We start from the raw sequence: 26,630 nt of genomic DNA on the forward strand, positions 1-26,630 counted from the left end.
TTCAATGACAACATGTGTATTAGAATTAGAACAAAGTAAAAAAAAAAAAAAAACACTTAGCTGTTAGCTAGGCAAGTTGTACTTCGAGGCTTAAAATCAATGCAAAGAAGATTTGTGGTTGGATTTGCAGTGTGAATTTACTTAGAAAATTTTGACATGAGCTAGCAACTTTTGACAGCGATTTCGTCTGAAAAAAAAGTAGTGCCCCAATATTTGGACAATCGTTGTGATTGGAGGATAGCGGTGAGGGTTATCGAATTAGGATCAAGTCCCATGTTCTCCTCGAGCTCATTAATGATAGAATGTTCATATTTGAAGATGGCAGAAAAGCCAGTCTCTTTGGCAATGACAAGGAGTGGAATGTTAGCTAAAGAGACTGGTACCCAGGTTGGTCTGCTGTAACCAAGAAGCTTGATCTTGACATCTAGCCACTTAAGTACCTAGCAAGTTAGCAAACCAAATGCAAAGCTGGAGCCCTGAGCTGGATATAATTTATATATCTTAGAGTTATAGGCAGTGGCGTAGCACACACCCCCGCAGCCCCCGGGTGCCCCCAAAAAATACATTTTTAAACAGTTCTGAAAATCAGTCAGTATTTTGAAATACCCCAATGTACGTTATATCGCCCAAGCCTACTGCCGATAAAAGTGGATGACGTATTCAGCTGGAAACAATACAAATTGGATCAATATTTTGCAAGGTTCTTCGCTTTTTTTGTGTGGCAATGTTCCTCACCTATCTCAAGTTTTTCAGCTGATTATTACCTTGCAATACCAGGATACAATCCTAAAATGTCTTAAGCCAAAAAAGGACTGATATCATTAAGTATGCATTGGGCAAGTTACCTTTAGTGCAAAATAACATGGTTAAGACTATTTCAGTCAAAAAATGCAGGCAGCTCCTAATGAAATAAAAAGGGGGAATAAGAACATAACATACAAATCAGCCAAAACAAAAATCACCCTTAACATCCATGTGCCAGGTTCTGAAGGTTGAGAAAAGATACGTTGAAGAGGTGTCTGAGCTGCAAGAGCTGAATGTTGTGCAAAAGCCGGGTATATCCTGTTGTCCTGGATGGAAGATAGGGTGGCAAGGATTAAAAAGATGGGTCACACACACACACACACACACGTCGCAACACCAGTGCCCAAATCAAAATATTCCTTATCCCCTTGTGTAGAGCCACAATTATTTGATAGACATAAGCAAGATGGTAATGGAGCCATATTGCTTACCCTGACCCTTTCAGATCTAAGTTAGGGTTGACCTAAAATAGACATTTTCACTGGCATGTCAGACTGATGCAGTGCATTCGGAAAGTATTCAGACCCCTTGACTTTTTCCACAGTTACGTTACAGCTTTATTCTAAAATGGATTAAATACATTTTTTTTCCTCATCAATCTACACACAATACGAAATTGAGCTCAGGTGCATCCTGCTTCCACTGATCATCCTTGAGATGTTTCTACAGCTTAATTGGAGTCCACCTGTGGTAAATTCAATTGATTGGACATGATTTGGAAAGGCACACACCTGTCTATATAAAGGTCCCACAGCTGACAGTGCATGTCAGAGCAAAAACCAAGCCATGAGGTCGAAGGAATTGTCCGTAGAGCTCCGAGACAGGATTGTGTCGAGGCACAGATCTGGGGAAGGGTAGCAAAAAATGTTGGCAGCATTGAATGTCCAAGAACACAGTGGCCTCCATCATTCCTAAATGGAAGAAGTTTGGAACCACCAAGACACTTCCTAAAGCTGGCCGCCCAGCCAAACTGAGCAATCGGGGAAGAAGGGCCTTGGTCAGGGAGGTGACCAAGAACCCTATGGTCACTCTGACAGAGCTCCAGAGTTCCTCTGTGGAGATGGGAGAACCTTCCAGAAGGTCAACCATCTCTGCAGCACTCCACCAATCAGGCCTTTATGGTTGAGTGGCCAGATGGAAGCCACTCCTCATTAAAAATGCACGACAGCCCGTTTGGAGTTTGCCAAAAGGCACCTAAAGGACTCTCAGACCATGAGAAACAAGATTCTGTGGTCTGATGAAACCAAGATTGAACTCTTTGGCCTGAATGCCAAGCATGTTGGTGGCAGCATCATCTTGTGAGGTTGTTTTTTAGCGGCAGGGAGACTAGTCAGGATTGAGGGAAAGTTGAACGTAGCAAAGTACAGAGAGATCCTTGATGAAAATCTGCTCCAGAGCGCTAAAGACCTCAGACTGGGGCTAAGGTTCACCTTCCAACAGGACAATGACCCTAAGCACACATCCAAGACAACGCAGGAGTGGCTTCGGGACAAGTCTGAATACTTGTGTAAAAGGTTCTGAATACTTGTGTAAATGTGATATATATAATATTTATTTGCCAAAAAATTATTCAACCGGTTTTTGCTTTGTCATTATGGGGTATTCTGTGTATATTATTATAATAATTTTTTAATCCATTTTAGAATAAGGCTGTAACATAACAAAATGGAAGAAAGTCAAGGGGTCTGAATACTTTCCGAATGCAGTGTGTATATATATACACACACAGCTGCGGTAAAAATTAAGAGACCACTGCAAAATTATCAGTTTCTCTGGTTTTACTATTTATAGGTATGTGTTTGGGTAAAAATTACATTTTTGTTTTATTCTATAATCTACTGACAACATTTCTCCCAAATTCCAAATAAATATTGTCATTTAGAGCATTTATTTGCAGAAAATGACAACTGGTCAAAATAACAAAAAAGATGCAGTGTTGTCAGACCTCGAATAATGCAGAAAATAAGTTCATGTTCATTTTTAAACACAGTACTAATATTTTAACATAGGAAGAGTTCAGAAATCAATATTTGGTGGAATAACCCTGATTTTCAATCACAGCTTTCATGCGTCTTGGCATGCTCTCCACCAGTCTTTCACATTGATGTTGGGTGACTTTATGCCACTCCTGGCACAAAAATTCAAGCAGCTCGGCTTTGTTTGATGGCTTGTGACCATCCATCTTCCTCTTGATCACATTCCAGAAGTTTTCAATGGGGTTCAGGTCTGGAGATTGGGCTGGCCATGACAGGGTCTTGATCTGGTGGTCCTCCATCCACACCTTGATTGACCTGGCTGTGTGGCATGGCGCATTGTCCTGCTGGAAAAACCAATCCTCAGAGTTGGGGAACAATGTCAGAGCAAAAGGAAGCAAGTTTTCTTCCAGGACAACCTTGTACGTGGCTTGATTCATGCGTCCTTCACAAAGACAAATCTGCCCGATTCCAGCCTTGCTGAAGCACCCCCAGATCATCACCGATCCTCCACCAAATTTCACAGTGGGTGCGAGACACTGTGGCTTGTAGGCCTCTCCATGTCTCCGTCTAACCATCAGATTACCAGGTGTTGGGCAAAGCTGAAAATTGGACTCATCAGAGAAGATGACCTTACTCCACTCCTCTACGGTCCAATCCTTATGATCTTTTGCAAACCTCAGCCTGGCTCTTCTTTGCTTCTCATTGATGAAGGGCTTTTTTCTAGCTTTGCACGACTTCAGCCCTGCCCCTAGGAGCCTGTTTCGAACCGTCCCCGCTGTGCACGTCACCCCAGCTGCCGTTTGCCATTCTTTTTGTAGGTCACTTGATGTCATCCTATGGTTGTTGAGTGACATTCGAATGAGTTGGCGGTCATCCCGGTCAGAAGAGAGTCGTTTTCACCCTCTGCCTGTCTGTAGCTTTGTTGTCCCCAATGTCTGCTGCTTGACCTTGTTCTTATGAACCAGGATGGAAGCAACCTGACGCTCACTGTATCCCTCTGCCAGTAAAGCCAGAATTGAACCTTTCTTTTCCTCACTCAAAACTTTCCTTTTCAACTCTTTTGGCATGGTCAATAGTTATTTTTTGATTAATATTACTTTTGAGGTACTATTAGCACTGTTTTTGCCATCCAGCTGGTCCTATTGCAAGAGGATAGTGATAACCACAGCAGTGGTTTTTATACTTTTCCTCATTAAATAAGATTTGGTTCAGGTGATCACCTAATCAGTACCTAATTCAGTAGAATGAGGTGTGCCTGTGTTGGAATTCAAAAAGACTGGAATGGAATGGCTGTCATACATGTAGAGATGCTGATTTAAGAAACATTTGCAGTGGTCTCTTAATTTTTTCCACAGCTGTGTGTGTGTGTGTGTGTGTGTGTGTGTGTGTGTTATATATATATATATATATATATATATATATATATATATATATATATATATATATATATATATATATATAAATAAAAGACTGCCTATATTGTATGTCAGAGTGAATGACTCACCAGTTGAGGGGTTCTAGGGCTCCCCCTGTAGGCGGCCTGTCTCCTTCAGCTCCTCCTCGCAATCGGGGTTGGCGGCGTGGAACTCTGCTACATACAGGCTCTTGTCGATGCTGCCAGGGATAGGCTTGATGTCGGTGACCAGCTGGTCCTCGATAGACTTCAGATTGAAGCGGTCCTCAGAGGTGATCAGGTTGATGGCCAAGCCCAGGTGTCCAAACCTCCCTGAGACAATACCACAGAGGGATGGAATGAACATGTGGCCAGGTTCTCAAAACAAAGCATTCAGATATTACAAGAATATAAAAAGCATTGACATTATACCACACAAAACAGTTTTCATACCTGATCTTCCGATGCGATGCAGGTATGTCTCGGCGTTCTTGGGGAAGTCGAAGTTGATGACGACATTGACAGCCTGGATGTCAATACCTCTGGTGAACAGATCTGTTTCAAACAGTAAACCATAAAACAGTTTAATCAACTGTACTACATACCCAAGTAAAATCTGATATAACCAAACAAAAAATACAGGAAAAAAATTCATATGGACACACAGGGCTCTAAATTAAAGGTGCAATATGCAGAAATGGCTCCGCCATTTCTTTGTTACAAAAATGCTAAATAGTTTGCCTATATAAAGGTGGTACCGGGTCAATGTGCAGGGGTACAGGTTAGTCAAGGTAATTTGTACATGTAGGTAGCCCGGGTGGCCATTTGATTAATTGTTCAGTCTTATGGCTTGGGGTTAGAAGCTGTTAAGGAGACTTTTGGACCTAGACTTGGCGCCCCGGTACCGCTTGCCATGCGGTAGCAGAGAGAAGAGTCTATGACTTGGGTGACTGGAGTCTGCGAATTTTTTGAGCCTTCGTCTGACACCGCCTTGTGTGTGTGTGTGTGTGTGTGTGTGTGTGTGTGTGTGTGTGTGTGTGTGTGTGTGTGTGTGTGTGTGTGTATATATATATATATATATCTCTCCTGGATGGCAGGAAGCTTGGCCCCAGTGATGTACTGGGCCGTATGCACTACCCTCTGTAGCACCTTACTGTTGAAATCATGGAAATATAATGATTATTCTAATTCTATAGGGCGGCAGGTAGCATAGCGGTTAAGAGCGTTGGGCCAGTAACCGAAAGGTTACTGGTTCGAATCCCCGACCCGACTAGGTGAAAAATCTGTCCATGTGCCCTTGAACAAGGCACTTAACCCTAATTGCTCCTGTAAATTGCTCTGGATAAGAGCTTCTGCTAAAATGACTAAAATGTAAAATAGTTAGAATATAATAGTGGGAACTTTGAACACTATTGTGTGACATTACAACAAATGAAAATGCCAGGTGGAGTTATTGCTTTGCGTATTCCTCTTTGATTTAGCAGGTACTGTTGCACAAACATACTGATTTAGGTCTACACCATCACTGGTATTATCAGGCTGTATTGCTAGTTACGTTTGCTCTGCCACCTAACTAGCGATTAGCATAAGCGGCTAACATGATTTAGGCCCAACTTGCTAAGAAAAGACAAACTAGCCATTTGCCCATGTAAGAAACAAACTAAGTGTAATTATGGAACGGTAGTGGATTTATATTAAGAAGCAAAGTGAAAACAGCATCGTTGTCATCAACATTGTTGCATGTGCTGCATTGACCATGCAGACTGAACGCAAGTGTCTCATGGTCGAGAAACAACAAATGCGCTTGAGTGACGGGCGGGGCTAGGTCTGTGTGGAAAGCGGCATGGAGAGAGAGAGGACTCAAGTAGCGGAGTAAACTATAAAATTGGACGTTACACACAGCGTATCATTTAACAAACCAAACATTCAAATACCGTTATAGAAGGTAACGTAAAAACCCAAACCGGTCCGTTCATCAATACCGGTATATCGTAAAATACTGTATACCGCCCAGCCCTAAGTTCACCTAATTTCAGTTTGTGACAAAACAAGCAATGCAGTGTAGAGAATCATTGTACCATCTAAACAGCTGTGAAATATATTTTCAATAACCCAAAATATTGTATTTTCAGTTGGTGTACAAAACCGAAAGTAAAAACAAAACTTAACGGGAAGCATATAAATAGCGCACATAGACCAGATCGACCGCTTCTTAGATTTGCTTTCAATGACATTTCAATAAAAGTCACATTTCTGAATTTGGTCGGGTCGCCCATTGGTAGCACACCCCCCCCCAATGCTCACTCTGCTCCCCAAATTGAATAAACTGCTACTATTGTTACACACAAATATGGTATAAGAATAACAATTTAAATGTAGCCTTTTACTCCTCCCTGGTTCCCCCTCCATATTGAAATACAAATTCAAATAAAGGAGAAATAAACCAGCTTACCGCTGTGCAATTTCACATGCATCCCTATCAATGAAGACTAGGGTGGGCCAATATCTATTTTAGATTCTCAATTTGAAATTAAAAATGAAGTTGGTTCTGGAAGTATTCTAAGGGTGATTATTAGGTTGCCTAAACATGATTAGTGCTTCCTCTTCAAATCAGTTTTCTAACCTAAATAAAGAGGATAGGTTGCTGCTACTGGTCAGAGTCTGAGGCAGGCTGCCTCTGACTGGGGAGAGAAACAGGGTTGCTTAAGCCTACATTTACATTTTACATTTTTAGTCATTTAGCAGACGCTCTTATTCAGAGCGACTTACAGGAGCAATTAGGGTTAAGTGCCTTGCTCAAGGGCACATCAACAGCCTACTGCCTGAGGTTCAGCGCAACAGCCCATGTCTAATTCTGTAATAATTCTGTATACTAGAAACCAGATATGTTAAGGTTTATATGACCGTTACCAATTATCACTCATTTGAGAAAGAGCACTCGGATGCGAGATGCACATCTTGTCACATCGCAATAGAAACTTTCTCCATTTGAAAAATGTACATTTTCAATATAATTCTTGCTTATGAATTGACCATGTTAAATTTGACTGCACCATTTTATTTGTTCCAAGTTAGCCCACATATTTTAGTGTTTGTTAAGAAGAGAGGAGAGAGAGTGAAAGAGGAGATGGTGTGCATTTCTCTGTTCACCTTACCAGCCTTGCTCAACTTATTTCCCCTTCACAAACCTGAGGACCGGACAAAACCAAAAGCATAATTTGCGGCGAGGGGGATTCAATCATAAAATAAGGTAGCACTATGTGGTGTAGGTCTAAAGCTTTATGTTTATAAAGTAATTTCCAATCACTCAAATTCATCATGGTATATTATTGACCCGTCTCTAATATTAACGCGCCTGGGTACAACCATGATGCTAACGAATATGCGTCACTTTTTTCTCTAGGGCACTGACAACGGTGGAGCGAAGCCTAATCATTGCAACAATTATTATCTGGGTGATTTTTTTTCTGCCCGCACTGGTGCTCCCAAATTAATATACCAGGTCGCACAGCTAAATATTTAGGAGCATATGCGACCAAAATGGTTGCACTTTAGAGCCCTGTGGACACGTACCGGTGCAGACAAGATTTCTGCAGAGTCCATTTCTGAAGTCGTGGAACACACGGTTTCTGTACTCCTGTGAGGATTAAAAGAACACTGCATGAGAGCACTGAACACAACCTCAGAATTGCATCTTTTCTCATGGCTCCCACACATTGACTAGCACAATCTCATATATTCCCCATATATTTCTGTCCAAAAGGTTGTCTCCTCTTTGGTCAGGTTTTTTTGTTGTAGGACAATAAATATGAATCTGTTCATCATTAAATCTGGAATGGTTTGTAGACCATAATAATAAAATCAGGAGAAGGAACCGGTTCAGGGAACAAAACATAAAATTATTAGAGTAACAGAATCAGAACCGTTAACGAAAGAGATCTAAACAGTTCCCGGAACAGAACTGTTATTTTAAAAGCATGGGAACCGGTTAATAACGTTTTTTACATTCCGGGCATTTTTTCCCCAGTCCCACAAAAAACTAAGCCCTCACTCTGTCACTCAAACGTATTCCAGTGTCTGCCTACCAGAAAATCTTTGCCAGTGTGTGTGTGTAGGCAACCTGCCTCTCCACCTCAGAAGCATAGTCTAGTAGCCTACTGACGTTACAAGCGTGATTCAGAAGTTAGGAAGAGAGATTTTTAATTAGAGAAGAATGGATTAACCTTTTCAATGCTAGTTAAGGATACTGTAGTGATCACGTTTCACATTGGATTTTTAACTACAATAAGGTAAGACGTTTTTATTTGAATTATATTGCCGCTCTGCACACACAAGCTTGTTACTTCAAAGGCATTCAAAGTTCCTTCATAGAAGCCGCTCCCCTGTAGGTATAATTCTGTGGGCCTAAGTCAGATGCATGTCATAACAAGATGGCCACCGAGCAAAGCCTCCTCCACACTCTCTCTCCCCACCTGGCAAATTTCAGTCGCATCCTTCACTCATCTGTCCAATGCATGTAAATAGCTTGCCCGCTCCATAGCAAGCTGCTCCATCTCCACTGATTGGTGAAGTAATTGAATGAATAAAAATAAAAAAAGATTTCAGAGGTTTAAAAAGGAACGATATAAGCTGTTACTTTTTTGGGGTTTAAACAGTTTCAGAACTTTATTTTGCTGGTCGGAACAGTGAAAAAAAAAAAATATAAAAATGGTTCTGTTCAGAACGAAACGATTGGAAAATAATTTTGGTTCCAACCCCTGATAATGTTTCCCCTCCTTTCAAGTGGCTGCAGATTTTCCTCTTGTAGGACAATAAGAGTGACTCTAAATCGCTGACCTGCATCATCTTGGCGTGGATGTAGAAGCAGGAGTAGCCCAGCTGGGTGATCTTCTTGGCCAGCAGCTCAACTCTCTGGGTGGAGTTACAGAAGATGATGGACTGATTGATCTGCAACTGAGAAAGGAAATGTTAAATCTAACAAACAATAATAATAATAATAATAATAAGATGTACTTTATATAGCGCTTTTCATAATAATGAGCATCTCAAAGCTTTAAAAACAAATACAGGGTTCTGGCAGGTCTTAGGCAATGGTTTAACATGAATGTAAACATTTCTGATAGGGTTTAAAAGATCCGACTTTTCCCGGACATTGCCAAAGAGACTGGCCTTTCGGTAATCTCAACGTTCCAATATGCGCTGGATTTATGGTTGTTGGAATTAAGAGTAATATTTTCCCTGACAAAATGTTGAGCCTCAAAAATAGAATGTCAAAAACAAACATTTAGCTGTTAGCTAAGCAAGTTTTTGTATTTTGAGGCTTAAAATCAAAACTAAGACGTTTTGTGGTTGGAATTGCAGTTTGTATTTAGTCATGAGCTAGCAACTTGACTGGTTTCGTCTGGGCAATCCAAAAACTGTTGCTTAGCAACCAGATACCAACATGTTCTGTGCAGAAAAAAAAGTGATAGTTCCAATATTTACATAATCGTTGTGATTGGAGGATGGATGTGAGAGTGATCCAATCAGGATGAAACCCTCTGTTCTCCCCAAGCTCATTAATGATAGAATATTCATATTTGAAGATGGCAGGAAGGCCAGTCTCTTTGGCACATGACATGGAGTACTGAGAGTGGATTAGCTAAAGAGACTGGTTCCCAGGCTAGTAGAGAACAGGCTACTCTGGCAAATGGTGCTTGTTTATTAAAGTTAGATCAAATGTCTGCAAGATCACAAAATAGTATTCCACATAACAGCAACAAATATAATAGCATAGTATAACGTTACGGTAAGACAAAAACACCACCGCATCTCTCTCAGCGCATGACTAAGCAAAATACATAGGTAGGCTACAGTTTGTTTACACCGTCTGCTATACAATTCACTCACTGTACATAATTCAAAACACTGTAGACTACTTTGAAACAACACTGTATAACTCAATATCTAAATCAGGGTTCTCCAACCTTTTCTAGCATGAGAGCTACTTTTAAAAAAATAAAACATGTCGCGAGCTACTCTTTATTTCTAGCCATTAAATATGCACATTCTTCTCTTCTCCCCTGCAATGCTTCCCCACAAGTCTTCCCCAGGTCCTTAGCGTACAAGAGAAAGTAGTGCACTGTTTTCTGCCAATATACCTGGTCAAATAATGGTAAGTAAACAACTAAAAGGGAGGGCCCTATAAAATCTTATGTTTTATATTCTCCCAAATTATATTCTGTTCTATTTTTCCTGGTATTAAATTGTTATTTTGAGAGTCAAAAATAGAGAAACAACTAAATTGGATGTTCTGAGTCCATGCCAATGCTGAAATCACATTAGAAGACAAATGTTTTTAGGTCTGGAAGAAAACTAAACATTTGGATTTAAGTGAAATTCCCCTTTAATTGCACATCTGGACCTTAATTTGCACATCTAGTGAGTGAGGAATGTGGCATCTAATGTACCGGTCTAGCGATGGTTCTGTACTGCTGCTGCTCATTTCATGGCAAAGTTGGCAAATAACAAATAATAGATACAAATCATATACTTACTCATGATATACTTCTGCCAGGTAAGCCTACTCTGCAGTTAACATTTAATTGAGAAGGTTTTGGGGGAAGTATTTCTGTCAACCCACAAGACAATTATCACATCAACTGGCTACACACGGCGTGATAGACAAATGCGCGCACCACAGACAGACCGGGGCAATACTGCTGGAAATTAATTGGCCGATATAGTGTTAGCTTAAAAAGCCAAACCTAACCAGAGGTGGGATGTCAATGTTGATTTAATTATATAGTAGCTGAGAGCTTGCGGTGAAAGATACTTGTGAGATTTGGTCATGCATGTACTTTCAGAATTGTTTGGCGAGCTACTCATAGATGGGCTGCGAGTTACTGGTAGCTGGTGATCGACCTGTTGGAGACCCCTGATCTAAATGTATACCCACATGAAACGGTTTGAGATCAAATGGTTCATACTGCAAATGTTGGCACTGGCAATATATTTAAGTAGGGATTTACCATCACCAAATTGACAGGCTGAAATCAACACCAACAAGAAATTCTGACTTCCTATGATCAAACATGACAAATAGACCTAGGCTGATTCGGAACTTAACATACTGATATATACCATTTGGACATTATATAGGCCATCTGGACATGGTTCACTCACTTTTGGGTTTGGAACTTCCTATGATCATGTGAGACAAGTGGACATTTTGCCCATTTGGAGTATTATATGCCTGAAATAGACATAACATTGGCCTTATGGACAAAAATCACATAAAAAAAGTAATCTGCCGAACGCATTACCGGGGGCAAACTACCCGCCCTCCAGGACACCTACAGCACCCGATGTCACAGGAAGGCCAAAAAGATCAACGACATCAACCACCCGAGCCACTGCCTGTTCACCTTGCTATCATCCAGAAGGCGATGTCAGTACAGGTGCATCAAAGCTGTGACCGAGAGAATGAAAAACAGCTTCTATCTCAAGGCCATCAGACTGTTAAATAGCCATCACTAGCACATTAGAGGCTGCTGCTGCCTATTGAAATCACTGGCCACGAAGAAATGGAACACTAGTCACTTTAATAATGTTTACATACCTTGCATTACTCATCTCATATGTATATACTGTATTCTATAATATTCTACTGCATCTTAGTCCATGCCGCTCTGTCATTGCTTGTCCATATATGTATATATTCTTAAATTCCATTCCTTACTAGATTTGTGTGTATAGGGTATATGTTGTGAAATTGTTAAATATTACTGCGCTGTCGGAGCTAGAAGCACAAGCATTTCGCTACACCCGCAATAACATCTGCTAAACACGTGTATGTGACAAATAAAACATCAACAGTTCAGAGGAGATTGTGTGAATCAGGCCTTCATGGTCAAATTGCTGCAAAGAAACCACTACTAAAGGACACCAATAAGAAGAAGAGACTTGCTTGGTCCAAGAAACATGAGCAATGGAAATTAGACCGGTGGAAATCTGTCCTTTGGTCTGGAGTCCAAATTGGAGATTTTTGGTTCCAACCGCAGTGTCTTTGAGGGACGCAGAGTAGGTGAACGGATGATATCCGCATGTGTGGTTCCCACCGTGAAGCATGGAGGAGGTGGTGTGATGATGTGGAAGTGCTTTGCTGGTGACACTGACAGTGATTTATTTAGAATTCAAGGCACACTTAACCAGCATGGCTACCACAGCATTCTGCAGCGATACGCCAGTCCCACTAAGCGCAAACCAGATGGGATATAATTTTCTTTTTCAACAGGACAATTTTCTGACCCAACACACCTCCAGGCAAGAAGGAGAGTGATGGAGTGGCTGCATCAGATGACCTGGCCTCCACAATCACCCAACCTCAACCCAATTGAGATGATTTGGACCGCAAAGTAAAGAAAAAGCAGCCAACAAGTGCTCAGCACGTGGGAACTCCTTCAAGACTGTTGATAAAGCATTCCAGGTGAAGCTGGTTGAGAGAATGCCAAGAGTGTGCAAAGCTGTCATCAAGGCAAAGGGTGGCTATTTGAAGAATCTAAAATATATTTTGATTTGTTTAACACTTTTTTGCTTACTACATGATTCCATGTGTTATTTCATAGTTTATGTCTTCACTATTATTCTACAATGTACAAAATAGTAAAGGTGTCCAAACTTTTGACTGGTACGGTATATTCCCAAATGCTCTGTGTGACCACCCGCCAACATAGCTGGTGAAATAGACATTCTTACCCGCCAATTAGAGAAAATATACCCGCATTTGGCAGGTGTTAATTTCCAACCCTGTTCAGGACCTTTAGTCCGGGGAAAAAAAGGTCAGGGAAAAGTCAGATCTGCAGCCACAGCCTTAAAAGACTGTAGTAATGAGTTAGACAAATGGTAATAAAGGCTGCCTGTAAAGGCTCTATGGTACACTAATCTGTGCCCACATACCAGACTACATGTACATTCACACGTAGTGTGTGTTTGATAGTGCCAAGGCTTACCCTGGAGAACAGTGTGTTGAGACAGTGGACTTTTTGTCTCTCAGTGACGTAGGCGTAGTACTGGGTGATGCCCTTCAGAGTCAGCTCCTCCATCAGGTTGATTTCATAGGGCTTCTGCAGGTGCTTGGCCTTGTGAAGGAGAGAGGGAGGACAGGGAGTGGGGGAGGAAAGAAAGGGGGACAGAGAAAAAAGGGAGAGGAGAGGGTTATGGAAGTGCCCGAGTAAATCAATGCTAGGATAACACGTGTCTGCGTGGGCGCCTGCATACACACGGCTAGACCCTTGTAGCAACTTAAGACAACAGACTTTTCTGCTGGCAACCAAGAAGTGAAAACCCTGCAGAGGACAGTAAAACAACAAATAGCCCAAGCTAAGGACAACTACAAAAAGAAACCATGTTCCACACAGGGAATCTCAGGCAGGCAGGGCCTTGCAAACCCCAACCGGGCAAGCCAAGAAGAAAACCCAAGGGAAAAACAAAGGACAAGGAACAGTTTGTCAATGAACAACACTTTGATAATGACGACTTCTCCACTGTAACAGAAAGCCTGAGGGAACAACTGGAGCTCCAGGCCTTGGATGGAGCAAACCATTGAGGAGGTGAGACGGGTCTTCAAGAGAGTCAAATCCAACAAAGCGCAAGGACCAGACAAAATCAAGGGACAGCTAATGAAGGAATGCTCAGATGAGCTGGCAGACATCTTCTGCGCTCTCTTTAAACCCCATAAGAGTCTAAGCTGGGAGAGGGGGTGGGGTTCTACTAAGCTATATATAATTATTTTAAGAAGGTTTGCATACAGGAAGAACATCAGTGGAGGATGCAGCCCTGGCGGTGTTGCATAGTGCATGACACCTGGAGAGGCCTCACTTATGTGTGCATCTTTTTCACGGATGCAGCCTCACCTATGTTACAACCTACAGATGGACACCAGCATTACCTTGTGGCTGCTGGACTTCCTGCTGAACAGGTGGCAGTATGTCAAGTTCAACAACAACATCCCTTCATCTGTGTACACATATACATCAATGATCTAAGAGGCTCCGACAGCGACTGCTTGGCAGTGTAATATGCAGATGACACAGCGTTTGTCGACCTCTCAGATGACACGCTGCATTTCCAAACAGAAGTAAACAGGGTTCATGACTGGTGCAATAACTACCTCACACTCAAAACAAAATAACTGCTCATTGATTTCCGTAAGGCAGACCCAATGAGCCACTTCGTCCTGGGTGGTGACGAGGTAGAGTGGGGAGTTAAGTACCTGGGAACCATCATGGACAGCACACTCTTAATGCAAACACTCAGAACATCAATAAAAAATGCCAACAACGACAATACCTCCTGCGCAGACTCAGACAACTGAATGTCAACACCAGGATACTCTCCAACTACACCTGCCATTTATAGAGTGTGCCGACTTTGCTTCCTGGGCTGGTAGTGGCTAATACGGGTATGATCAGTCAGACTGAACATGGGGTCCAAGCTCTGCGGGCTGCAGTGCAAGGGGCTTCAGGGCCTCTATGATCAACGGGCAAGGCAAAGCACATCAGAAGACGCCACACACAATCTTGCCCAATGTTTTGAGCTGCTGCCCTCTGAAAGGAGATCAAGGGTACCACTTTTCAGAAAGAATAAGAGCAAGGCAAGTTTCACTCCATCAGCTATCCGGATGCTGAACATGGACAGATGCAGGCCCAATACACGGTCGGACAGTAGGCCATACAGACCTTGAATATGTTAAAATGTAAATGTGTGACTTGTGTACTAACTTTCCAGTTTTCCGTACTGCATGTAATATATTGTGTCTGTATGCTGACGTCGCAAATTAATTTCCATGTAAATGGACAATGAAATGCAGTGCATTCGGAAGGTATTCAGACCCCACAACCTTGATTTTGATATGGTACAGCCTTATTCTGAAATGGAATAAATTATTTATCTTCTCTCAATCTACACACAACACCCCATAACGACAAAGGAAAAACTGTTTTTTTTTTTTTACTTTTGGAAATGTATAAAAAAATTAAACTGAAATATCACATTTACATAAGTATTCAGACCCTTTACTCAGTACTTTGTTGAAGCGCCTTTGGCAGCAATTACAGCCTCGAGTCTTCTTGGGTTTAACGCTACAAGCTTGGCACACCTGTATTTGGGGAGTTTCTCCCATTCTTCTCTGCAGATCCTCTCAAGTTCTGTCAAGTTGTATGGGGAGCATCGCTGCACAGCTATTTTCAGGTCTCTCCAGAGATGTTCGATCGGGTTCAAGTCCGGGCTCTGGCTGGGCCACTCAATCACATTCAGAGACTTGTCCCGAAGCCACTCCTGCATTGTCTTGGCTGTGTGCTTAGGGTCTTTGTCCTGTTGGAAGGTGAACCTTCGCCCCAGTCTGAGGTCCTGACCGCTCTGGAGCAGGTTTTCATCAAAGATCTCTGTACTTTGCTCTGTTCAGCTTTCACTCGATCCTGACTAGTCTCCCAGTCCCTGCCGCTGAAAAACACCCCCACAGCATGATGCTGCCACCACCATGCTTCACTGTAGGGATGATGCCAGGTTTCCTCCAGATGTGACACTTGGCATTCAGGCCAAAGAGTTCAATCTTGGTTTCATCAGACCAGAGAATCTTGTTTCTCATGGTCTGAGAGTCCTTTAGGTGCCTTTTGGAAAACTCCAAGCGGGCTGTCATGTACCTTTTACTGAGGAGTAGCTTCCATCTGGCCACTCTACCATAAAATGCCTGATTGGTGGAGTGCTGCAGAGATGGTTGTCCTTCTGGAAGGTTATCCCATCTCCACAGAGGAACTCTGGAGCTCTGTCAGAGTGACCATCGGGTTCTTAGTCAACTCCCTGACCAAGGTCCTTCTCCCCCCGATTGCTCAGTTCAGCCGGGCAGCCAGCTCTAGGAAGAGTTGGTGGTTACAAACTTCTTCCATTTAAAAATGATGTAGGCCACTGTGTTCTTGGGGACCTTCAATGCTGCAGACATTTTTTAGGACCCTTCCCCAGCTCTGTGCCTCGACAATCCTGTCTCAGCGCTCTATGGACAATTCCTTCGACCTCATGGCTTGGTTTTTGCTCTGACATGCACTGTCAACTGTGTAGACAGGTGTGTGCCTTTCCAAATCATGTCCATTCAATTGAATTTACCATAGGTGGACTCCAATCAAGTTGTAGAAACATCTCAAGGATGATCAATGGAAACAGGATGCACCTGAGGTCAATTTCAAGTCCCATAGCAAAGGGTCTAAATACTTATGTAAATAAGGTATCGTTTTTTTTTATTTGTAATACATTTGCAAAAAATTCTAAAAACCTGTTTTTGCTTTGTCATTATGGAGTATTGTGTGTAAATTGATGATATATATATATTAGGGCTGTCAAAAATAGCGCGTTAACGACGTTAATTAGTTGTTTGCTGTTAATTACGTCAATTTTTTTAACGCATTTCACGCATGCGCAGTGTGACAAATTATTCAGGTCAGGAAAGTGGTTGGGAGCTAGAGGCGAGATGGAGCAAGGTGAGCAAAGTGGGCCTATTGACGGATTCAAATATAAAAAGAATGATGATGGTACAGTTAACAAGTACAAGGTTATTTGCAAGATTTGTAAGAAGGAGTTTCAATTTCACCGGAGCTGTTCAAGCTTGAAGTACCATGTCAACGCCAAACATGCGTTTGCTGGGCCGTCAGATTCAGCAAGTGGTTTGCGCCAGACCACGCTGAATGTTTGCAGGCAATTAACAAAATCAACCTCAGATAATTTGACCAACACAATAGCAAAATGGATTGCAAAGGATTGTAGACCCATTAGCATTGTAGAAGACTCAGGTTTCCTTGATGTTTTGCAAGTGGCGTCTCAAGACTCATTCTATAAGCCACCGTCAAGAGCCACAGTTATGAAGAAAATCCACGAGCTCTATGAAAACGAAAAAGAAAAAAGGAAAGACGTCTTGGATCAAGTAAATCATATCGCCCTAACAGGAGACCATTGGACATCAGTGAGTAACAACAATTACCTCGGAGTAACTGCACATTTAATCAGTGACACGTGGGAACTGAAGTCTTTTGCGCTGACTATATTAAAAACTGAGGAGCGTCATTTTGCGGAGGCTTGTAAAGAACAGTTCCTGTCTGTTGCACGTGAGTGGGACATCGAGGGCAAGACTACAACCATTGGGACTGACAGTGCACGCAACATGGTTGCCGCAATTCGACTTACACGCTATGAACACATGAACTGTGTCGCTCACATGGTGCAGAGAAGTGTCACAGTGAGTCTTGCTGACAGCGGACTCACTGAAAATTATGTATCTGTGTCCTGTTATTTATCTTTTGGTATGCATTTCAGAAAAAAAATGGTTAGGATTCAGGTGTAATTGCAAATAGTGATTAATCATGATTAATCCACTGAAAATTCTGATTAATTTGATTAAAAATTTTAATCATTTGACAGCCCTAATATATATATATATATTTAATCCATTTTAGAATAAGGCTGTACCATAACAAAATGTGGAATAAGTCAAGGGTTCTGAATACTTTCCGAATGCACTGTATATCGTCTCTTTATGGAAGAGCAAAACAGATTGGCCTGTTGGTGAGACTCAGGGCCATGTAGCACTACTCACCATGAACTTCTGCACGCTGATGGGGAAGGTGGCAGAGTACAGCAGGATCTGACGGCCCTTGGCCAGGTAGCTGATGATATCCTCGATGAGCACCACAAAGTCCTGAGACAGCAGCTTGTCTGCCTGAGAGGAACAGATTACATTATTATTAAGAGGAGCATTAGCAGCGTTCTAAAAAGTATGTTTTACTCTCGTGGATTTCTATGCATTTTCTACTACTGGTATGTAATTGACATTTGGCGCTGGTTGCAGGGGAACACATTACATATATCCCCTTTAACCTCTTTGGTAGGTTGATAAACCAGAACAGATTTGATAGGCCCTGATGAGTGGCTTGTAACAAAATAGCTCAAGGACTGATTCTCTGGAGTCATCTACAGTAGCTTAGTATATTGAGTGGTTGATTGACTCAGGTACCACGTATTCACACACTCACCTCATCCATCACCATCATCTGGACTCTATCCACTTTGGCCACGCCCTTCTTTATCAAGTCCAGGATCCTGCCGGGTGTGGCTATGACCACATGCACTGAGAGAGAGAATCAGAAACACCACCATTACAGATGTGCCTTTGTGTACAGCTTTGAGGTTTTGTGACTTGTTTGTAGTGTACAGTGGGGTCCAAAATTATTGACATCCTTGATAAAGATTAGCAAAAATGATTGTATAAAATTATTCAAATACAGTGCTATTTTGTATGCTCAAAACGAATTGGGAAATTATACAATTGCTCAGAGAAAGAGATTGTTTAACAAGTAATAGTAATTAACAAGTAATTTTAGTCTCTCAAAAAGGTAGGTGTCAAAATTATTGACCCCCTGTTTTCAATACCTCACCTTGCAAGGATAACGGCACTGAGCCTTTTTGTAAAATGTTTTACAAGTTCAAGAACACATTGGGAGCAATCTTAGACCATTCCTCCATACAGAATCCTTCCAGATCCTTGATATCCTTTGTCTGTGCTTATGGACTGCCCTCTTAAATTCAAACCACAGATTGGTTTCAAGTCCAGAGACTGAGATGGCCATTGCAAAATGTTGATTTTGTGGCCAAATGACAATTTCTTTGTGAATTTTTATGTGTGCTTGGGGTTAGTGTCTTGCTGGAAGAGCCACTTACATTCAAGTGTCAGCCTCCTGGCAGAGGCAACCAGGTTTTTGCTAGTGAAAGAAAAATAGCCCCATAACAAAGATCCACCACCATATTTTACAGTATGTATGGGATTCTTCTCTGCGCATGCACTCATTTCAACACATGCAGAGATCATCCGTTCACCTACTCTGCGTCTCACAAAGACACGGCGGTTGGAACTAAAAATCTCCAATTTGGACTCATCAGACCAAAGGACAGATTTCCACCGGTCTAATGTCCATTGCTCGTGTTTCTTGGCCCAAGCAAGTCTCTTCTTATTATTGGTGTCCTTTAGTAGTGGTTTCTTTGCAGCAATTCGACCATGAAGGCCTGACTCACGCAGTCTCCTCTGAACAGTTGATGTTGAGATGTGTCTGTCACTTGAACTCTGAAGCATTTATTTGGGCTGCAATCTGAGGTGCAGTTAACTCTAATGAACGTATCCTCTGCAGCAGAGGTAACGCTGGGTCTTCCTTTCCTGTGGTGGTCCTCATGAGAGCCAGTTTCATCATAGCGCTTGATGGTTATTGCGACTGCACTTGAAGAAACTTTCAAAGTTCTTGAAATGTTCCGTGTTGACGGACCTTCACGTCTTAAAGTAATGATGGACTGTCGTTTCGCTTTGCTTATTTGAGCTGTTCTTGCCATAATATGGACTTGGTCTTTTACCAAATAGGGCTATCTTCTGTATTCCACCCCTACCTTGTCACAACACAACTGATTGGCTCAAACGCATTAAGAAGGAAAGAAGTTCCACAAATTAACAAGGCACACCTGTTAATTGGAATGCATTCCAGGTGACTAGTCCCGTGTAGCTCAGTTGGTAGAGCATGGCGTTTGCAACGCCAGGGTTGTGGGTTCGATTCCCACGGGGGGCCAGTATGCAAAAAAAAATTATGCACTCACTTACTAAGTCGCTCTGGATAAGAGCGTCTGCTAAATTACTAAAATGTAAAAATGTGACTTCCTCATGAAGCTGGTTGAGAGAATGCCAAGAGTGTGCAAAGCTGTCATCATGGCAGAGTGGCTGCTTTGAAGAATCTCAAATACATTTTGATTTGTTTAACACTTTTTTGGTTACTACATGATTCCATGTGTAAATTCATAGTTTTGATGTCTTCACTATTATTCTACAATGTAGAAAATAGTTTTAAAAAATAAGACCCTGGAATGAGTAGGCGTCTCCAAACTTTTGACTGGTACTGTATGTACAATATTGTGGTGGATCTTTGATGTTATGGGGCTATATTGCTTCCACTGGTCCTGGGGCCCTTGTTAAGGTCAACAGCATCATAAACTTTACCCAGTACCAGAACATTTTAGCCAAAAACCTGGTTGCCTCCGCTAGGAGGCTGACACTTGATCGCAAGTCAATCTTCCAGCAAGACAATAACCCCAAGCACACATCAAAATCCACAAAGAAATTGTATTTTGGCCACAAAGTTAACATTTTGCAATGGCCATCTCAAGTCTCCGGATTTGAAACTCAAAAACCTGTGGTTTGAATTGAAGAGGCAGTCCATAAGCACAGATGAATGATAAAGGATCTTGAAGGATTCTGTATGGAGGATTGGTCTAAGATCCCTCCCAATGTGTTCTCCAACTCATAAAACATTTTAGAAAAAAATCAAATAAAGATTGGAGCACACAATATAGGCTCAATACAGTCATTTTTGCTCAACTTTATCAAGGGTGTCAATTTCGGACCCCACTGTATATTGTGCATTTATACGTCGCAAGATACCACTCTTGGTATGAAGTGACAATGTGATGCTGTTGGGTCATTACCAGTCTCGTCCAGGCGCATGATGTCATCTCGCAGGTTGGTGCCGCCCGTGGTGGCCATTACTTTCACTCCACCCAGGTGCTTGCTGATCTGGATACTGATCTGGCTCACCTGCAGGGCCAGCTCACGAGTGGGCACCATCACAATGGCTTGGGAGAGAGGAAGAGGTGGATATGGGTAAGTGTAAGAGGTATAGATATGAAAAGTGCAAGTCGATGAGGTTTGACAGATAGGGAGAGAATGTACGAAGAGGGGTACAGTAGGGCTGGGCGGTATACCGTATTTTACGATATACCAGTATTGATGCACGGACCGGTTTGGGTTTTTACTTTACCTTCTATAACGGTATTTGCATGTTTGGTTTGTTAAATGACACGCCGTGTGTAACATCCATTTTTATAGTTTACTTCGCTACTTGAGTCATCCCTCTCCGCGCTCGCTCTCCATGCCGCTTTCCACACAGACTTAGCCCCGCCCCATCACTCAAAGAGCACATTTGTTGTTCCTCGACCACGAGACACTTGCTTTCAGTCTGCAACAATGTTGATGACAACAATGCCGTTTTCACTTTGCTTCTTAATGTAAATCCTTTAGCGTTCTATAATTACACTATTAGTGTGTGTTTATTACATCTGCAAACAGTTAGTATTTTCTTAGCAAGTTGGGCCTAAATCTTATTAGCCGCTAATGTGAAATCGCTAGCTAGCTAATAAATGTACTGAGTCAGAGCAATTGTATTTAGCTATACAGCCTGATAATACCAGTGATGGTGTAGACCTAAATCAGCATGTTGTTTGTGCAACAGCATCTTTTAAATCAAAGAGGAATACATGAAGCAAGAATATGTCAGCTACATGAAGTAGCTAAGAGAAAACATTCAATGTACCCAAAGATTATAACATCGCCTAGGAAACACAGACACTTTGGTTCCTACCCTGTCACAATAACTCCCCCCTGGCATTTTCAATCATTGTCACGTCAAACACTGTATTCAAAGTGCCCACTATTATATTCTAACTATGGAATTAGAATAATCCTGCTATTTCCATGATTCCAACAGTTCACACAAGTGTTTTGCTCTTATCACAAGTGAAATCGCAATTGCATCATTCTTTTAAAAATAAGGCCTAGATTGTTTGCCCACATAGTGCAGCCCTACGTGATAGTGTGGAAATTATCTCAAATTAGTGCAGAGATTTTGCGGGGGAAAAATTTTGCAACGCCAGGGTTGTGGGTTCGATTCCCACGGGGGGTATGAAAATAAAAATACATATATATTTTTTTAAATAAAATAATGTATGCACTAACTGTAAGTCGATCTGGATAAGAGCGTCTGCTAAATGACTAAAATGTAAATGTAATTCAAAACACCGATACGCATAGGCCTATATATTAGCCCAAGCCCGAAAAAAACCTAATTTAAAATAATGATTGCCGTTATACAATACATAGCCTACCGCATATTATGCATTAAAAAAATATACAGATTTAAGATGTCTTTGGTACATAATTGGTCTAGCCTATAATCCAAAATTAAACAAATTCTAGTAATCTCCTTTTGAGTGAGGACTGTATTATTATGCATACTGGATGGACTGGTTAGATATGCTACGCTCTAAACTTTCTATCCATGAGTCTAGGAGAGAATGTATAGGGCTAGGCGATGCTGTTGGTTCATTGATTGTGCAGGGCGGCTTACAGAGTTAGCGTACACTTATAGTGAATTTGTATTTGATTTTGATTAGCCTAGTAATAAGGCATTTTAGGCTGACATTACCTTAACCTACAGAATCTCACCACTGTGCATTTCCATCTCCTCGCTCTCCTTAATTCCTTTCTCGAACGTGCAGAGAGAGGGGCTGTCAACAGTTTAATGAAATATGTTGTTTCGATGTGAAAGCTTGTTACCACCGATGTTCCCAAACAGATATCACTTACTTTCCCAAATTAAGCACTGGGTAGCTGCAGGAACAGGGTTGGAGAGCACACGGCATACAGACTTTGGGTGGAATAATCACCTGTCACGCAGCGAGAGGCTGCATGCTCCTCAAACAGTGGTTGATGCGTGGAATGAAATAACCGGAGTAGCCTACCCGGGAGGATTGAAAAACAAACTGGCGGGAAAGCGGCCTCCATTCGCTATTCGAGTGCATACGGATGACATGTATTTTTTCCCCCCTGACCATTTGATAATGGGCCATCCTAAATCGAAACCAATTTTACATATTAGGAAAGACAAGATTAAATTGAAAATAGTCAGATGGGTGAAAATATAATCACTTCATGAGAGAACAGTGTTTGCAGCCTGAGGCAAGGAAGAGCTTTTTTTGGCGACTTTCTCAAATCATCAATAGCATATACAGGGCTAGACATTCATTTTTTTAGCCACTTGTCCTTTGGACAAGTAGGCCTGATTTTTTACTTGTCCGAAAGCTCAAGTCACTGCATTGATAGGCTACTGTATAAAACACATGTGGTCCGTCAACCCTTCATCTGGAGAGCTACTGGGTGTGCAGTCTTTTGATCCAACCCTGCTCAAACACACCTGTCAGCTTATCAAGGTCCTGTTGAGCAACTCATTTTTTACATTGTGGTGTGTTTGAGCAGGGCTGGAGCAAAGGCCTGCACACCCAGTAGCTCTCCTGGAGGATGATTGATCACCCTGCAACTTTACAACCAAATACTTTATGTCTTTATAAAATAATTCCCTTATTAAATGAACCAGGGATCAAATTGCTAAGGTGGACGAGATGGCTAACTAAGAGGTTTATCTATTTGTAAAGGCTAAAATATTCAGTGTTCACTTGTCAATTAGGCTATATATTTTATAAACTATCACACAAAAATCACTATCAAAGTTGCCAAATAACTCCTGAATGGGAAAAATCCTTTCCATTTTATTCAGCTAAGTTCAATTATATTCTTCTTACTATAAAATAATTTAATATAAAAATGGCACAGGACTTATAAGCATACTGTATCTTGTCTGGTTAATGAACAAGCCTATTGCAGGAATGGGCAACTTTGATTGGGGTGAGGGTCACAAAATAAATGGAACTCATGAGGGGCCGCAGTTGCTCGGGGGTCTGTGTACCCACATCCGTACATAAAGTTAATTTCCTGCAATTTTGCACATTTTTCCATGGGGTGTAGAGAAAATGTTGCCGTTTTAAAGCAAGTTTGTTGCAATTCTACACATTTTTGCCATGGGGCAGAGAGAATACTTTTCATGCAATTCTGTGAAATTGGTCCACAGGCCTACAAAAGGGGGGCCGCAGTTGCCCATCCCTGGCCTATGGCATGGCGCATAGCCAGATAACATACAGTAGGCCAACTCATTCTGTTCTTCTGAAATACATTTTAAATGTAAATGTTCTAAAGGCACGCATCAGCAGCTTGTATGCATGGAGGCCAGGAGATGCTAAACGTGTTTATATTAATTAACAGTCAATTACCGTGAGACCGGTAGTCTTTTACATTACAATAACCGTCTGACAAAATAGTGACCGCCACAGCCCTAGGCACCAGTGCCATCAGAGGAAAATGTTAGTCTGGAGCCCTGAGTAGTAGTAGTAGTAGTAATAGTAGTAGTAGTAGTAGAGATAAGTATGTATCATGTGAAGCGCCTCGTCTCACCCTGTATATAGTCCTTCTTCAGGTCTATTCTCTCCAGCATAGGGATGAGGTAGGCCCCACTCTTCCCTGTTCCATTCTTGGCTCGGGCCAGGATGTCTCGTCCTGACAGGGCTATGGGAATGCTCTCCTCCTGAAAGTGACAAACTCTGGTTTAACGTAGTTTATCATCACAAACAAAACATGGCTATTATCAAAATGTGTAACATTATCACTATGACAAACTACAAAAGTCCAAAGACTTCAGGTATGCAGAACTAAAAAATGCAGTACAGGATCTTAAGTTCAACAAATTCGTAACATATTGTACGAATTGGATTCAAAACATTTAATACACATTTTTGCAAGACGCAACATATCATATGAAATGGATGACGTAGTACACAATTGGATGACATAGTACACAAAAAACGGGGATCTGTTTTGGCTCTATTGGCTGAAATTATACAAAAGTTATGGCGCATCACATTAAAGTAGCTATATAGGTTATAGGCATCAGAATCAGGAGCCAATTTACAGCAAGGGAATCCCCCAGTTTCAATGGTGATCTGTGGGCAGAGAAGCTCCCAGTGAGTGTCGTACCTGGACAGGGGAGGGCTTCTCCCAGCCCATCTCAAAGATGCCCATCAGGAGCTCCCGTTTCAGACAGTAGTCCTCAAACTCATTTCCCTTAGTGGACGTTACATCCTGGGACATAGCAAGGAAGGGGTTAGACATCAGAAGTAACAGATTTGATTAAAATTACACTGGGAAAATCCTGAGCTAGTGAAACACAAAGCATGCTGCATTGTACCATAACTTACAGAGGTTCTGACCCTGGTGTCTTTGGGAGGGAGCTGTAGGCTCTTTTTCCAGTCATCTCCAAACCTGATGAAGGGCACCAATGAGAGAAGAGAGCAATTAACCAGTTATATGTAACTAAATGTAATCCCCAAAAGTAATTATTTATCATGAAAGGGCTATAAACAATAACTAGTAATGCAGCATACTCAAAGGTTACAATCTCAACTTTCAGGTAAACCATTTTTATAAATTGCTGAGGTGTAGTCATTTGAGGATTTAAGCTCAAGTACACGGTACAAATATGAAATATTTTATATGATGTATTTCTTATTCAACAAAACTGTATGAATAAGGCTTGAAATGACATGCTTTCTAAATATAGCATAATCAAATTATAAAACTACTAACTATAAGATTTCACCTTCCCTATAACTGTAAAATACATATTTGTATGTTTAGTGGAGAAAATGTGTATATTTTCTAAAGGTCTCTCTTGATCAAAATGTCTGCCCCCATCGCTGTGAACATCTCACAAAGCTCTGATATCGGAATTATCTTAAATGAATGTCTATAGAATCGATCTCTGAATGTGCTACCGTGATGAAACCACTCCCTCCTGCTGCGCTACGATGTAACGATTGCAGGTATATACATCACACATGCTCAGAAAAAAAACAGTGTCCGTAGGAACCAAGGCTATCGCTCAATGCAAGCCATTTTGATCAATGGTATCCACAGATCAATTTATAAGCGAAAATGTTGGTTGGAACCGGTACCAGAACCATGCAGGTCCCCTAAAATGGAGACCTTACATCTAAGAGGGTATTAAGAGAACACCTGCACACACTCACTGCTGATTTCTAAAACAAAATCTACAGGGTTATCACTTCTAAAACATGGTATGAAAGTAAAATATACTATACGAGCAGCACACAATTGTTTTAGTCACTGGGTGAAACAGGGGTGTAAGAGAAATGTGTACCTAATGCCAGTTCCCTCCAGGGCAGCACCTGCTTTCTGGGGTGCACCTATGGCCTTGCCTGAAAGAGAGCCCAGGACGAGGGGTCCTGATTGGGGAGAGGCCGGTTTAGGCGCCCCCCTAAGCTGCCCGTTCTGCTTGTTCAGTCCCATGACAACAGGGCCAAGGTTCTCCATTCTTGCGGATGCCATTTCTTTCCTTTGTTTTTATTCTCAAAGATGTACGTATCCCCCCCCTTAGTTTTTTTCTTTTCTTAAAAAGCCTCTTCGAAAGTAGATGAGTCTAATAAAGCATTAAACACTATTCTCCTTTTTTTTCAAGCTTTTACAACAGAAGTCTATTTGTAGTTTTTACATATACACACACGTACGTGCAGTTCAGTCCCCTTCAGAGTTTACTGACGTATGAAAAAAAATAGTATTTATACAAGAGCTCTTCCAAATGAAGAGCTATGTGCATTCAAATGCATAAATATTTTTATACCTGCCCACAATATAAAAAAGATGTAAACAAGTATCAAGGAGT

General features: G+C 41.5%; 1 protein-coding gene across 1 annotated transcript; it reads right to left on the reverse strand.

The window, feature by feature from the left end:
• Nucleotides 1-821: 821 nt before the first annotated feature.
• Nucleotides 822-26,333, reverse strand: LOC121571384 (probable ATP-dependent RNA helicase ddx6). The gene is made up of 13 exons (XM_041882799.2): nucleotides 26,109-26,333; nucleotides 25,147-25,210; nucleotides 24,926-25,030; nucleotides 24,347-24,476; nucleotides 20,713-20,859; nucleotides 18,228-18,322; nucleotides 17,792-17,914; nucleotides 13,164-13,292; nucleotides 9,010-9,126; nucleotides 7,747-7,810; nucleotides 4,627-4,728; nucleotides 4,285-4,506; nucleotides 822-1,070 (listed from the first exon to the last, which is right to left on the reverse strand). The coding sequence occupies exons 1-12, from the start codon at nucleotides 26,294-26,296 to the stop codon at nucleotides 4,298-4,300; spliced, it is 1,473 nt and encodes a 490-aa protein (XP_041738733.1). The 5' UTR covers nucleotides 26,297-26,333; the 3' UTR covers nucleotides 822-1,070; nucleotides 4,285-4,297.
• Nucleotides 26,334-26,630: the final 297 nt, after the last annotated feature.

This window comes from Coregonus clupeaformis, chromosome 8 (assembly GCF_020615455.1).
Source record: "Coregonus clupeaformis isolate EN_2021a chromosome 8, ASM2061545v1, whole genome shotgun sequence".
NCBI classification, from domain to species: Eukaryota; Metazoa; Chordata; class Actinopteri; order Salmoniformes; family Salmonidae; genus Coregonus; species Coregonus clupeaformis.

Bases quoted from the DNA above. Each gene is read 5' to 3' on its own strand.
- LOC121571384 (XM_041882799.2), bottom strand. From the start codon at position 26,296: ATGGCATCCGCAAGAATGGAGAACCTTGGCCCTGTTGTCATGGGACTG. The intron at 25,031-25,146 runs GTAAGTTATGGT...GCTATGTCCCAG, and splicing joins ACACCAGGGTCAGAACCTCT to GATGTAACGTCCACTAAGGG. The intron at 7,811-9,009 runs GTCAGCGATTTA...TAATCCTCACAG, and splicing joins TCCACGCCAAGATGATGCAG to GAGTACAGAAACCGTGTGTT.